This window comes from Alligator mississippiensis, chromosome 7, assembly GCF_030867095.1.
Source record: "Alligator mississippiensis isolate rAllMis1 chromosome 7, rAllMis1, whole genome shotgun sequence".
Lineage (NCBI taxonomy): Eukaryota > Metazoa > Chordata > Crocodylia > Alligatoridae > Alligator > Alligator mississippiensis.
The window spans coordinates 37,867,716-37,883,333 of NC_081830.1; the positions used below are offsets into that span (position 1 = coordinate 37,867,716).

Here is a 15,618-nt window from a genome sequence, read left to right on the forward strand (position 1 = left end):
TAGTATTCAGGAGGTTGCTTCAAACAAGCACCAAACCTCTCCAACCTCATCACCAGAAGCAAACTTCCTCAAGCCCAGAACACACCAAAAAGATCCAGAAAGTGCCATGACAAGAAATGCAAAACCTGCCAACACATCTCCACCACCCCCACTATTACTACACCCCACAACAGAGCCATCAGCATACCTGGATCTTACAGCTGCACCTCCAGAAATGTAATACATCTCATCCAATGCACCAAATGCCCCAATGGAAAATATGTAGGAGAGACCAAACAACAAATGCACACCAGAAAATGCGCACGGGAAATCTATCAAAGACAGAAATACTCAATTACCTGTGGGGGCACATTTCTCACAAGAAAACCACTCTCTCCCCAATCTCTCAGTCCTGATCCTCAAAGGAAACTTACAAAACACTTCCCAGAGACGAGCCTATGAGCTCCATTTCATCAACCTCCTGGATACTAAAAATCATGGACTAAATAGGGACATTGGATTTATGACACATTATAACCTGCCTGACATCTGACTCCCCAGGTATCTCCACTTTCATCCCCCCCCCCCCCCCCCCCGGCCTCTCTCACCCATTGACTCCTCAATCTACATTTTCACTGACTACCTGTCTTGTATGCAGCCCAGCCCAGCCGCTGGCTTCTTTACTTTTCATTCCATCCAGGAAGAGCACACAGCAACTGCTGCAGCTTCCTTAGCCTGACGAAGGGTTTTTGAACCCGAAAGCTTGCTTAATAACTATTCTCCAACCATTTGGGTTGGTCTAATAAAAGATATCAGATTCACCCAAGGAACCTTGTCTGCCTATGTCCTTAGACCAACACTGCTACAACCTACACCCCTACCTACAAAAGGGCATTTTTAGAGTGGAGGCGATGAACACATGGTATGAAATGTGGGGCTTGTCTTGTCTTTCAGAAATACTGCTTTGAAAGTCTACCTCAGATTCTGGTTCTGCACTTGAAGAGATATCAGTTTGATTCTTTTACCGGGTTTAGAAAGCTGAGTTGTGTTGTGTCTGTGCCACTCTCACTCGATGTGGACAAGGAAGACCACCCTGTAAGTACATGGACTTTCTGCTGGATTCACCAGGGAGTCCATTTTCTGTTTTACCTAATAGAGCTAAAGATAAAAACCACTCAGTTATCCTGGTCTCATACAGACCAGTCTACCACTGCACAATACTCTTGTGTTGAACCCTTGAACCTGCTGGGCTGAGCCTGGCTGTGAGGTTGGATATTCCATGACAGCATGAGTCAGGGAGGGAAATGCTGCCAGCCCAAATATCCTTGAAGTTAACCCTGTATACCTGACCTGAAGATGTGACCAAATAGGCTGTCAACTACAAAAGCTTTTGCCTCTGTGACTGAGAGTCTGTAAGGTGCCATCCTGTGATACCTTCTGTCCTGTCTGAGAGTCTTTGCAGTGCTAAATAGATGGCTAATATGAACCTTAACATGATTTCTTCCTAGGTACACTATGATCTCTATGCCATGTGTCACCATTCTGGAGGAATTCAGGGAGGCCATTACCTGGCTGAAATAAAGCCCTTTGGAAATGATAGCTGGTATGAATTCAATGACAGCAGAGTGCGCGAGGTAATGGACCCTGGGTTTACATGAAATGTGTTACTTCTTGGGGTGTGTTTGGAGGACGCTCCAAAGGGTCACTGTGGAAGTAGCCTTGTCTCTGGTGAAGTTGGCAGGAATTGCAGAGGGCAATTTCACCTGGGCAACCTCAAAAAATAATTTTACACAGACCAACATCTAGTTGGACAGTCTCTGGTTGATGTCTTGCAGCCCTGGATCTCTTAGCTATGGCTACCAGCAGCTGCAGAGATTTATCAAAAGGTGTGCTTATGTGTAGCTAGGAGGCAAATGCCTTCCTCAGCATTGTGTAAATGCAGAGCAGATAGAGCTCATGAGTCTCTAGTAATGTGTTGATGCAGGTGGAATTCAGAGACCAGCTTAGACCAGAATTTAGACTAGAAAACTCCATCACACCCCCTGTTGCCCTGAGGAGCAAACCCTCTGGCAAATCCCAACCCGTGGTTACATTAGGTATATGGACTCTGTTGCTTTGTTACCTTTTACTCTCTGCCCTTTCTGTCCTGGTTAACACTCACTTGCTGCATCTTGTTTTAAATAAGATTATCTGCAGCACTGAGCAAAGGCCCTATCACTTTGTGTTGTTTGTACAGGACCTGGAACAATGATAAGAACCTTTGGGTGCTAAAAAAAGGAGGAAACAAATGTTAATGTGTCCCCTCGTTTTTTGTGGGTAAAACCTGGTTGTCTTTTGGTTGCTTGCAGTGCATGTTATGTTTGCTTCTCTGCCCTCCACACTGCTTTCACCAAAACTAAAGCCACTTTAGGGAAGGCTCAGGGTGCAGGGGAAGAGGCAGGTAGGGGACTGCCCAGGACTCGGTACTGGCTAGTTTAACCTCTGGTTCCTGGTAATTAAATGCCTTGCACCCTGCCTTGGGAAATCATCTTTTTTGTTCTCTTTTTGCAGATGCAAAAAGAAGAGATCTCTTCAGATGGCACGAACTGGTAATTTCAATTCCCATTCTGATGGGCTTTTCCTTGTTCTAGGTTGTACGTTTGTATCATTCTTGGGTCCCGTTGGAGTGGATCAATGCAGTCCCCTGAAACTTTATTCTCTTCAGATGTTAGTTTTGAGCCATTTGTGCTCCCAGCATGAGTCAGGGCCTATCTAGAAAGCGGTTCCCCCAACAGCCCTGACAGTGTATGTAAGGAGCTGCAGGACTGTCCCTCAGTGACTAGTGTATCAGTTGAGGATGGAGTACTAGATTTTTGTTTTAGGCATCTGTCAGTACAGTAAGGAAAGGTGGCTCTGGTATGTAACTTCTGGGTGGCATAGATCCAACCCCCATTTCCTTGGCATTGACTGTGAGCTAGGAGGTTTGGTTCCAAGAGATGTGCCTTGTGTGATGTGAAAACATTGCCTTCAGGTCAGTGTACCTGGCCTCTGAGCTGCTTGGCTTGAGGAGGACTTTGCAAAAGATTGTCTTGTCTGCCCAGCATTCCCTCTTCTACCCTACTCACTGCAGAAGTACATCAGAGGCTGCTCTTCTTGGGAAGGTTTTTTCCAGGCAGGTGTAACTCCATTTTCAGTTTCAGAGGTTTGATTCTAATAGATACTTCCTCGATCTAAATGTCAAAGCATTTGAGGGTCTCAAAAGATCTGGATGTGCTTGTGTATCCAAGGATTTGGGGCACTGTCTAAACAGTCAGAACCAAGTGTTAGGTGAGTGCCTTTGACAGGCCAAATCTTACTTGGCTTGGAAAGAATGAATACGGCAGGAGTCCAGACCGGGGGGGGGGGGGGGGGGGTGCTAGAGTGAGCCCTCCTTTCCCTTCTCCACTGGCCAGAAGGCTGGAGGGAAGCTCAGGTGGGCTGGGGGAAGGGGGGATGGCCAGGTCCCAGCAGACCTGATTATGACTGGGGAGGGATCTAAACCCCTACCCTGGCCTGCAGGGACCCCAGCCAGGGTGTGCCTGGAGGAGGAGCGGGAAAGCATACCCTGCCAGGCTCTAGGGGAGGGGGAGGAGGTATGGCCAGGCTCACAGCCAGCTGGGAAGGGCCTTGCCCCCATGGCCTGGCCTGGCCTGGCCCGGCCCCTCCATACCCACCCTCAACAGTGTCCCCAGACTGGCCCAGCTCAGCCTCGGCCCTGAGTGAGGTGGGTGGATGGCAGGGCCATGCTGGCCAGCATCTGTGGGAGTTGGGGGGGACCCTGACAGGGGCAGTAGAGTGCAAGCCTCTTCCTGGTTGAGGGCACTGTGCTGCGGGTGGGAGTGGGGTGGGCAGAGCTGCTGCAGCCTGCACAGGGCGAGCAGTGGTGGAGGCAGCACTGGGAGGGGTGGCTACAGGGTCCAAGGCAAATTTTGGGTGGCCATACCTCTCCAGCCTGCCCCCCACCTTATTGCTGCTGCCATGTAGCCCCTCATAGCCACCTCACCAAGCCCCACTGGTGCCACTGCTCTCCCCATGCAGACTACAGCAGTTCTGCCCACCCGGCTCCCACCTGCAGGGCAGCCCCTCACCGGGAAGAGGCTTGCACTGCCCAGGACACTGTCAGGCTGCTGGCCCTGTCAGGGTCCCCCTCCCTCTTTGCCACTCCAGCCACAGGGACAGGGGCGGGGGTGTGGCCAGACACTGGTTGGCATGGCCCCCTGAGGCAAAGGGGGCAACGGGGGGGTGTATTCTCCCCTCCCCTTTCCCATCTAGGGACCGCAGCCATGGTCTGCCTGGCCAGAGCACAGCAGCTCCTGTCAGGATGCACTCAGCTTGTGTGGGGGCGAGCAGCGGAGGTGTTAGCTGGGGCTGGCAGATCCCAGTTATGGTCCCTCCGTGGGAGAGGGGAGGGAGTGGGGAATAAACTCCCTCCCTGCCCCCTTCACCTTTGGGGGCCATGCTGGCCAGCATCTGCCCATGCCCCACCCTGCCACTAGAACACTGGGGGCGGGCAGGAACAGGACATACAGACGAACCCTGACAGCATCTGCTGCACCCTGGCCAGGCAGACACAGGGCTGCAAAGCATGCTGGGATGCTGGGGGACTTTAACTTAAACCAGGAAGGAAGGGGTCTGGGACAGAAGTTCCATAAACCAGTTTGGCCTTAATCAGTTAAGTCTGATATTACATTCAACTAGGTTTATCTCAAACTGGTTTCAGCCATTTTGAAACTGGTTTATGTGCACTGAGCTTCTGTTCTGTTACAAGTTTAAACGAGTTTCTGATCACTTAAACCAGTTTATGTGTAACTTTTGTCCCTAGCCAGGGAGTTTTTCTTTGGGCAGGCAAAGTCTCTGGTTCATTAGATGCCAGGATAAAAAAAGGCTGTACTGGAAGTGCAGTCTCAATCTAGGGGCAGAATAACTTTCTCCCCTAGTTGCATGAGGAGGCATCACTTGAAAATTGGAGAACAGAAGATGTGAGCAGCTAAGTTACACTGGTAAACTTATCTGAGGGACTGTACCATCTGAGGTTGTGAAGGTTCAATTCTGGTAATTTTGGAGTGAAAAATAAAGATAGGGAATTAGAAAAGATTTGCAAAATAAAACCATCATGTCAAAGATTAATCCCTGCTGCTTTCCAGTGACCCAAGTTTTCTGTTTCCTGGTCAGCTCAAAGGTACAGACCTGCTCACAGTTGTACCTTCAGATGATCCGCCGAAGTTTAAGGGGTGGGGATTTCTGTTCAGAGAAATGTCTTCTGAGGTTTGGGTTCTTGTCAATTTGTTCTCAGGCAGGGGCGACATGTAGGGGGTGCACACAGGTGCACGTGCACCCCCTGAGCATGGCGGTGACCCCCTGTGGGCAGTCACTGCTCACCACCCCAGCCACTGATGTCAGTGGCATCTACAGGCAGTCAGTGACCCCCGCTGGCCACTGCTGATGCTGCTGGCAGCATCTGCGGGTGGTCACCACCCCCTTTTCAGCGCTTCCCCCCCCCCCCCCACTGACAGTACTGGTGGTGTCTGCGAGAGCTCCCCACTTATCCCCACCAGGCTCCCGCCACTGCGACCATGCTCCTGCTGCCACCATGCCCCCTGAGCCGCTGGGGGCATGTGACATTCATGTTCTCAGGTTTAAACCAGGTTCCAGCCTCTACTACTTGGCAGGACTCTGACTCTCAGATTTTTAGGCCTTGCCCCAGCATTTGAACATGTAACCATCCAAAAGTCTTCAGTGGCTTGTTGCAAGCTCTCTTGGAGTCTAGCCCAGTGAACAGACCCTGTTGTAACTGTAGATTGATATGATTGTAATACTCTTGTCGTGTGTGAAGACAAAAATAAATCACTCCAGAATCAGGCCATTGCAAAGTTAAGGTGGGTCATTCCAGTGGTGTGACAGTCTCTTGTATTAGATTATAAAATTGTATTAACTGGCAAAGCACCCTGGGGTATGTGTGGGGCAAAAGATGTGATTGCCCATTGGCCTAGGTATTCATAGGCCATTCTTGTGTTTCAGCGTGAGTACCACCGTGTATCTGTTAATGTACCGACGCCGGGTGGATCCCAGTGCTGGGTCAAGTAAGTGGTGTGCAGTTATTTACAATTTGCTGCCGAGAAGGATGTTATGACACCAGATCCCCTGGCCCATGTACTGGGAGAATTGTGTCCCATCACTATATTGGCTGGTGAGCTACTGCAGCTTGCTATGGGGAAGAGGGGCAGTGAGGAGCCTGTTCTATAAATACTTTTTTTTTCATAACTGGGTTAGTAGAAAGTGTCACTCTGGGAAGTATTTGGACCCTGCCACTTTCCTCCTTCCCCTTTTCCTGCTAGTCCCTTTGCTGCAGAAGCATCTCTTTCTGCTACTGAGTTCTGTAGGTTTCCTAACTCTAAATGTAGCAAGTAGAAAGCCTTTGTGCACTCTGCTGACTTGATGGATTGGAGAGGTGAGAGAACTTTAATTTTCCTCTGAAGCACTTCAGATTGTCCCTCTGCAGCTCTGAATGATATTCCCCCTAAAATGAGGGACAATCTACAAAAGGTTTTTGAGACCCGGCTAGACAAAGACTTGGCTGGGATGATCTAGTTGGGGATAGTCCTGCTTGGAGCAGGAGGTTGGATTAGATGACCTCCTGAGGTCCCTTCCAACTCTGATATTTTATGATTACAACATGAACCTTCCCACCCTCTCACTTGTCCTTTGTCCCTCTCACACAACCCAGGTGGACTTTATACTTGCATGGCTTGATCAGGCCAGGCCATGCTGCCAACTTTGCAGTTTCCTCACTCAATTTTATGTGTGTTCAGAGTCAGGGTTTGACACGAATTTAAGCCCTCATAAATTTCAGTCTTAACTGGGGAGCTGTGGAGAAGAGTCCTTTCCAGCTGGTTGCCTGTCCCACATCCCTGCCTCCAGGAAGAACATCATCCAGCCAGAAGCCAGACAGAATTCAGCTCCCAGTTTCTACAGTCAGCAGCCTCAAGAAGTCTTCAGGTTGTGGGAGGGCTGTGGGAAGAGGGAGCAGTGAGGCTGTTGTCCTGGAAGAGATGTGGAAGTGGATATAGCCCAGCAGCTCTGGCTGGCTCCACTGCCTGCTGTGCACAACAGGTCCATCTGGTTTGGGGTCGTCGTCTTTCCTGTTCTATCTCATGTCCAGACCAGGCAAGAGAAGACTAAACTAAAAAATCTGTTGAAGCTGAGTCCTTGATCGGGTTGGGAAAGAGAGAAAAAGGTGTTCTCACTACATTTGTCCCCACCTTGGGCTATGGGGGGAGAAGTAGAGTTGGAGCTGAGAAGGGGGGTGGAAAGGAGTGAAGGCTGGAGGGGTGCATAGTAAGCACTGGACTGAAGGACTCAGTGAGGTGGAGGTGTGAGGTGGGTACAATTAATTAAAAGTATGGGAAAACCCGGAACTTCTTCCTGTCAGGCAGCGGGGAGAGTTGCAGCAGTGGTTGCCAAAGCACCAGGTACTGATAAAGCTGGGTGAACTGGTGCAAAGAATTGGGAGAGCTGTGCTATGGGTGAATCTGTGAGAAGTGATGAACCTGTTGGAACAGTGTGAACCAGGCAGCTAACAACTTTGTTGGGTTCTGGGAAAGAGCATGCTTCTGCTGTGTTGTGTGACTGAGGAGATGGACCTGGGCTCTGGGGACAGGCAGTTGTCCTGTGTTCCAGCTCTCAGGGAGGGGAACTACCCAGGAGGTCCTGTACCCCAAGTCTGAGCCTAGAACCTCCCAAGAGAAGGGCAGCACTTAAGCCCTGCTCAGATAGTAGAGGATTAGTATACCCAGGGACCCAGCAGCTGGGTGCATTGATGCTAATTTGACAAGTATCCAACAGCAACCACTCAGCCAGAGGCTGCATCCACAGAGGGGAGAGGTGCAGAGGAGCAAGATTATGAGTTTGAGAAGCAGCAGGATGAAAGGTCACCTGGAGGGGAGAAGAAGATGCCATCGAAACTGGAAGACCAAAGGAAATGGAAAGACACGACAAGCAGCAATCTGAATTGGTATGTAGGAATAGACACTGGGCATCTGGTCTCTCAGAAGCTGTGACAGACTTGGGGGTAACTTGAATGTGTCTCTACATGTTGTTTGTAAAAGCTTTAGTTTCTTTGGCCATTATAACTCTGGTTTGGTGGTTGTATAACTTCCAAATGTAACGTACACAGGAGAACATCATCCTCCCAACGTGTGAGGAGAACTTGGGCAGTAATGAGCCCTATAAAGAAGATCTCTCATACAATTCTACGTCAAATGAACCATCTGCTCTAACAAGAGATCATGGCAGGGCAGAGGGGACTGAATTTGTGGGCTCAGTGTGGACTGAATTTGTGGGCTCCTATCATCAATAAGATGGAGATATGTGACGTTCACAATGCTGAAGTCACATCCTGGTCCTCTACGAATGCTTTCGTGGTACCCCTGTGTAACAAGTGGGTGTCCCAAGGCCGGTCAAGTGACCCACTTGTGTCAGGGCTAACTGCCCACCTGCCATGACTTTGATGAAACCAATGTAAAGTTGTTAATAAGATGGGAGGCTGCCCATTTACTTGCCCTGATGCTGATGGCGCATACATGGCTCTGAACCTCTCTTTATACTGTGTCCCATGCGTGCAAATGGCATCCATGGCCTAAATTTTATGTGGCCTAACACCTAGCCTATAATCCAGTGTCCTCACGTTGGGACTTGCACTCCAGTGCCTCACTTGGGCTCTCAATTTCACTTGCTCAGGACTCCCAGCCCCTCCCTTTTCCTTGGGCTCCCTGACTAGCTTTGGACCCTTTCGGTCCCCTCGTGCCCCCACACTGGGGCCTTAATCCCCTTGCCCAACACTGGGCCTCACACCCAGCTCCTTCTTGGGGCTTAGAATCCCAATGCCCTGGAGCCTCACACCGGTTCTCTGTATGTGTCTCAGGCCTCACTGTGGACCTGGGCTGTCTTGGGCCCCTTCATGACCTGGACCCCACCTCAGGCTCTGCACAGTTAACCTGGGCCCTTGCTTTGTCTTCGGGGTGTGCTCCCCTAGCCTTTACCCTTGTTAGAAATTGTGAAAGAGGTTTCCTTCTCTAGCAACACAGGAAGCACAGCCTGCACCTTCAGGTGCCCACAACTTTCCCCATAGTGACTAGGCATGGTAGGCAGGCTTGGCAGCAGACCTGTGCCTTATTTGGTAAAATTGTTTAAAATTATATTGTGATTGGAGTTTACGCTGCAGGTTAAAGAAGAGTTATGCAGTACTAATAATCTTCCGCTAAAGCTTTGCGCTTGCGAAAATCTCATGTAACCAGGGAATATAAATACATGTGTGAGACTGCAACCGGGGCCCCTCTGCCTTTCTAAGGTCAGGGGACCTTCGGCTGAATAAACTGGGAAGACCACACCCTCGTCTCCTGCTTATTTGAGTCTCAGCTGGGAAACAAGCCCTGTTAGGGTCAGGAGTATTCACAGGTGTTCCCTTACCAGGTTGGGAGCTTAAGCGCATAATTTCTCTGACACCTTTCATGGGGTAACCCGTAAGGCAGCGAGGGCTGAGGCTTTCTGGTGCCCCATACTTAGCCTGCACTGAGGAGGCAAAGGTGTGGCATTTCCTGGGGACTGCCTGCCACTGGCAGCCCTAGCACACCATCCAGCCCCAGCAGAGTGTAGTTTTAAGTCATGCTCCAGGACCAGGAACCACCTGCCATCCCCATAGTTCCTGCACTGCACCTTCAAAAGGTTATGTGAACAGCAACTCAAGCCGGGTGATGTTCTCCCTTTGGCTGCTAGCAGCAAACTGCTGGCTCCACTGCTCAGAGCCCTGTGCTAGGCCCTGTTGCCAATTAGGCAGTTATGCCTGATTGGGAGTGCAGCCACCTGCAGGCTGCTCTGCTGTTTGCCCATGCCCCTGTGAGTAACAGAGCACAACTTACGCTCTGTCACAGCCAGTAAGTGAAGGAGGCGCAAGTCAAGGGAGAAGCCAGCACTGTGCCTGCTTTGGGCAAAGGTCAGGAGGAATATATGAGGCAAGAGAGAAACTTCTCCCAACCTCCAACACCAAGCCAGAAGCCCCAGTCAGTGTGGACAAAAAAGAAAGTCCTGGAGCTCTGATGAAGAAATCAGAAGAAATTCCTTTTTGGGGGAAGTGACCTAACAGTTGCCAGCCCCATGAGTCTGATTAAGCATCCTGAACCATGTGGGGTCCCAAGAATGCCTAAGGGAATAGAGAGCTATATCTCTTTGTGATTTATATTCAAGCACAATGTGATTGGCCACTTTGTGCCCCCCAGTGCATGCATGGCTACTTCCATTTATCACTGGCATCCTAAAAAGTTAAATGATGATCCAGGTGGCTTGCAGCTGTAGTGTGCTCTGGGAAAGGGCAGGCTTCTGAGAGGTGTCTGAGGAGATGTACCTGGGCCCTGGGGACAGTGAGGCAGATGTGGGTCTCCACTCTGCAGGGTTCTGACTACAGAAAGATCTGTAGTCTAGAAATGAGCCTAGAGACCCTGAAATAGCAATAATGCCTAGGCCATGTCCTTATTCTAGTGGCTTAAGACATCAGAGTATCCAGCTGTGAGGTCCACTGATGGCAGGTCGGGAGGGAGGGCGGGGGGAGGAATAATGGTGGGGAACTCATCCAGATTTTGCCACTGTTGCATCTGGTAAGTGGTAACAGTAATTAACACCCTCCCCACTTCCAAAGTAGGGCGGAGCAGGGCAGGGGGAGGTCAAAAGTCAAATGATGGACTGGGGAATACAATCTAAATTTTTCTTGGCTCTTCTCATGGTGTTTTGGGGTCTGAAATGTGATTTTTGAACTCCTGGGGGGTCACAATACTACATGTTTCTCTGCCTTTATTGTAATAAAATACTTTTAAGAATCTGCTGAATCTCATACTTGCAAATGTGAGAGTAGGGTCCCTTGTGCTCAGCCTGGAGGTTGAATGTGTTTCAAAAAGTCAGTGGCCTAAAATTAATGGCTAAAGTACTGCTAGAGACCCACACAAAGCACTCCTCTAATGCATTCATCTGCAGCAAGAAAGAGGCAGAGTCTGCTCAGAGGACTCCCTGCTCCCAGCAGAACTGCCTCCAGGTCAAAGGAGTGCTGTGAGGTTTTACATGAAACTCAGTATGTGTGTAAAGATGTGTATGTTACACATAGAAATTGCCATCTAGTGGCAAATAAGGATAATAGCATCAATGGAATGTGTTCGTAAGCAGGGATCCAGGCTTTCCATTCACCACGGAAAAATGCGGTAAAACATGGATTTTCTCATTTCAAGGAGAAAAATACAGGAAATAATGGGTTTCCCCTTGCAGGCTGGCAGAATTCCAGCCTACAAAGGGCTGGGGGGAGCAGGAGGAGGGCAATTGGGCAGGGGGCACCATGTGAATGTGTACATGCACGCGGGCATGTGGCAACCAGGCAGTGAGGTGAGCAGCTCCCGCAGGTAAGTTAGGGGGAGGGGGAATTGAGGCCCCCATAGTGAAGGAGAGAGTTGGGCAGGGCTGGTACTGGGGTCGCTGCCCAGCTGGGGCAGTGTTTGGGGCCCAGGGCTGAGGCAGGAATGTGCGGCCACAGGGCCTGAGCGGGAAGCAGGATGGATCTGTGTGTGGCTCGTCTGAGGGGTGTGGGGGGGAATGGTTTCCTGCCACTGTGTGCAATCCCAAGGGTGTATGGGGGCACATACCCACCAAATTTGTGCATGGGGCAGAGTCAGGCTGGCAGCTGCATGCTGGAGGCTTCCCACCCTCCTGCCCCCCTCCTGGGGCCTCTGCAGCCCAGCAGGCAGGATCTGGCATGCCAGGGCACAGCAGGGCAGGGAAGCTTGGTGCCGCCCCTAGGAGCCCTGCACCGCCATGGCGAAGTGCCTCCTGCCCGCCTGGCAGCAGCGGGGTTGGTGATGTGGAGATGTGCCCTATGCTAATGCCAGGTGGGCAGGGAGCGCCATGCCATGGCAGCATGGGGCTCCCAACTGTAGCACTGAGCCTTTCTGCACTGCTCTACCCTGCTGCACCGGGTTCTGCCTGCTGGGTTGCGGAGGCCCGGGGGGAGGGCAGCAGGGTGGGGAGCCCCGAGTCTGCAGTGGGTAGCTTGCATTCACCTCTGCCCCCCCCCCCCCCCAATGGGCTCTGCTTCAGCCATGCCACCCGTGAGGGAGGGGGAGCTGGGTTCCATGCTCTTTTTGGGCCACAGCAGCCACTGCCTCCCATGGGTGGCAGCTGGGGCTCGGGTGCTGCTGTGGGGGGAAGGGGGTTGTGGACCCAGGTCCCTGGCCCTGTAGCCCTGGTAACCAGGGCTCCCCTCCAGCAGGGGTGGCTGGGAGCCGGTGGGGAGTGAGGGGCACCAGCAGGGGTGGGAGGAGGCTGTGAGTTGAGAGTGAGGGGCAATGGCATAAGCAGGGCACCGGTATATCAGGGTTGCTCAGTGCCATAAAGCAGTTGCGGGCAGGGGGGAGGGGGGCAGGAGCATCCACAGTTGAACTCGAGTCCTGGTGAGCGAAGGGGACAGGGGGGATTTGATTTTTCCATGATAAAATACCCAAAATCAAATGCCAAAATTTATAGGTATTTAGAATTTATTTTATTATAGTTATTGAGGCACTGGTAGGCTTCCGAATTGCTTTAAAATTGTAAATACATCAATAAAACATTGTGTTCAGCTGACACCTATATATATAGCAGTGTTTTATTTTAATCATGGAAAAACACAAATTGTGGGTTTTTTTAATCAGAATTTGTGATTTCTTTTTTTTTTAATGGAGAAAACCAGGATCCCAGTGTAGGTTCATTAAAATTGCTATGCACAGTGAATAGCCCCCTGCATGCAGTTCTTAACCTGCTGTTCAGAGAGAAAGAGGATCTTGCATTTTAGTTGTCTGTTGTGGCAGAACACAGTCACTTCAGTAGAGGCTGTGACATCCCACTCCCTGCCAGGATGCAGATGTGTGGGGATATTGGTATCCAAAAGTGTGTTTATGTTTGCTTCCACCCATGACACTCCTTATGAAAAGTTAGTGTGTGAACAAGGAGGCTCCAGTGTATTCTGGGAAAGGACATGAAAACTAAAGCTTCTTTGGGACCTCTTGGACAAACTTTGAAATGGTTGCAGGACTTGATAAAGTAACCAGGACAAGTGGAAGGGCCATAGTTAAGGAAGGGATATATCAAGTCTGCTTTCTAACTTACCTGGATATAAAGGTGAAAACACCTTGGCAATGAAGATTACTAGCAGGGACCTGGTCACCCAGGAAATGTCTGATCAGGGAATCGCCACACACAGAGACCAAAAATGGAGGAGCAGGAGTAGAGTGATCCAACCTTTTCGTTTGAGGCTCAGTGTTGTAAAACTGCATCTAAATTCTGAGGTGATCTAAGAAAATGCTGTCTAGTAGGCCTGTACAAATAGGGAAGTGTTCGATTTGGATTTGGATTCAGCTGATTCAGAGGACAGTGATTTCATTCGGAGATTTGGATCACTGTCCCAAATTGATTTGGCTGAATTGGCTTTGGAAGATTCAGCACTGATTTGAAGATTGCAGCCATAGACTATAATGGGGGATCACTGAAATACCTATAACTTTGTCATTTGTTGGCAGATTTGAATGAAAATAGCAGAGATGGTGGCCCCTTCTGAGGGCATGAAGCCTGCCAAGTTTCAAGGAGATAGGTGCAGGAGTTTCTGGGAAACTGCACCTCAAACTGTTCAAAGCAAAACTCGTGACGTGTGAATCCGTGTGTGTTAAGGCACAACGGGATGAAAACAGCAGGGATGGTAGCCTGTAACGGGGGGCCTTCCCGGTGCTGGTTAGATCTCTGTCTGCCCCCCTGTTTCTGGACCAGCCGCCTGCCCCTCCTTTGCTCAGGTAGAAACAGCTCACAAAAGGGACAGAAAGGCTGCAGACAGAGGCTTATATGCTGTTTCTACATTCCTCCCCCCAGAGCACTGTGATTGAAGGGGACTCAAGGAAAGATCACAGTTACAGATGTCAGTCTTTCCCCTCCTCCCTCTTCTCAGTTTCTGTTCCCCTGCAAGACTGCCTTCTGAATTGCTGAATCTCCGAATCTTTTTCCAAATCCGAATCGATTCGGGGGGGGGGGGGGGGGGGTTGTCTCTCAGTTCGGTTCGGATTTGGTGATTCAGCCTCCAAACTGGGCTGAATCTTCTCTGAATTGAATTGGCGACCGAAGCTTCGCACACCCCTACTGTCTAGCTAAATGTGATGTGGGATTGCATACCACAAGCTTAATGAGAGTAAGCAGTATTGCATTCCCACCTCTCCCACCCCCCCACCCCCCCAAAAAAAAAAAAAAAGGCTATAGCAAATCACAGGGAACAACACTATTCTCTTCAGCACTGGTGAAGCTTCATTTGGAGTACAGAGTCCAGTTTTGGACATCGGCCTTCAAGAAAGCTGAGGGCAAACTGGAGGTAATCCAGAGGAAATCAGCAAAAGTGGAGTTAACTCAGACTCCAGAGGAAATCATACAAATGAAGGTTGCAAGACCTAAAGTTACTTGATCTGGAGAAGACAAGACTGGGGGAGGATGAGACAGCTGAAAAGATTGATGGTAGTTTTAGACTGGATATGAGAGAACATAGGAAGTGTTGGTTCTCTTAAGTCTGACATTTGTAATGTGTTGCTGCACTGCAGAGTTGTGGTTACTTAGGTGCTCTAGGTCTTCATTTCCAATAAAGCTTTAAGGAGGAGCACTAGTTGCAAATACTCACAGTAAAACATGTTGATGAATTTCTCCTGTGCTTCCTAGATGGCCTGCTCCCTCAGAGTTCTCCAGATGACTTCTTTCAACCTGTTCCTACATGTATGTTTTTCTCCACAGAAGAAGGAGAGCTTTTAGCTGTCCTCAGCAGCTCTGGCTCCCTGTGTCAGAGGCCTGGTTGCAGAAAAATGTTGAAGTTCTTGATGAAAATGTTGAATTCTGCAAAATTGCACTATGTCAGAGGTGATGGGACCTTGGAGCACTTGTACACATGCTTTTAAAAATACTCGGTGCCGCAGTGCATACATTTGTATAAATGGCAAAATGTTCATCAGCACTGAGAAAATGGCGGTGATGCTCTTTTAAACTAAAACATCTTCTATGTGTGTTAGTTCAAAAGTGCGCTACTGCCATTTTCTCAGTGCTGATGCGCATTTCACCACTTATACAAATGCATGTGACGTAGTGCCAGGTGCTTCAGCTCATGTGCGGAATCAAGTTAATTAATCAAGTCTGCTGTGACACGCCGAATCTCCGGTGCATTGGAACAGACAAATGTATGTGTATGCATGCCTCTGGAGACCTATCTTAACACTCTGCTGCAACCCCTGTCTAGGGAGGATTGGGAAGGAAAATCTCTCCCAGGAAGAGAGGGAACTCCCTTACCCATGTGAGGGTGCAACAGACACATGGTTGCAGTAGGGAACAGTGGAGTGAGTACAGGTAGTCCTTGGAGTTACTACACAATTGGTTCCTGAAAACCGCATCTTAAGTGGAAAAGTTGTAACTTGGAACCAATTTTCTCATAAGCAGCAATGTTATAAATGGGGAATTGGTTCCTGAACCAAGGCCCAATACCCTGTTTTCACCAAAAATACCCCAGAATTTTGTACTCGATCAATTGTAGATGAGTAA

General features: G+C 49.7%; 1 protein-coding gene across 10 annotated transcripts in view; it reads left to right on the forward strand.

The window, feature by feature from the left end:
• Positions 1-9,382, forward strand: part of LOC102573998 (ubiquitin carboxyl-terminal hydrolase 47) — a 35,866-nt gene extending 26,484 nt beyond the window's left edge. For 9 of the 10 annotated variants that reach the window (XM_019486050.2, XM_019486051.2, XM_019486054.2 and 6 more), the window contains 5 exons: positions 934-1,074; positions 1,488-1,613; positions 2,530-2,567; positions 6,016-6,077; positions 6,848-7,933. In XM_019486050.2, the coding sequence (XP_019341595.1) occupies positions 934-1,074; positions 1,488-1,613; positions 2,530-2,567; positions 6,016-6,077; positions 6,848-7,176 (696 nt within the window). In that variant the 3' untranslated portion in view covers positions 7,177-7,933. Of the gene's footprint in view, positions 1-933; positions 1,075-1,487; positions 1,614-2,529; positions 2,568-6,015; positions 6,078-6,847 lie in introns of all 10 variants that reach the window. The other variant, XM_014598645.3, reaches the window with a different exon arrangement.
• The last annotated feature ends 6,236 nt before the right edge of the window (positions 9,383-15,618 follow it).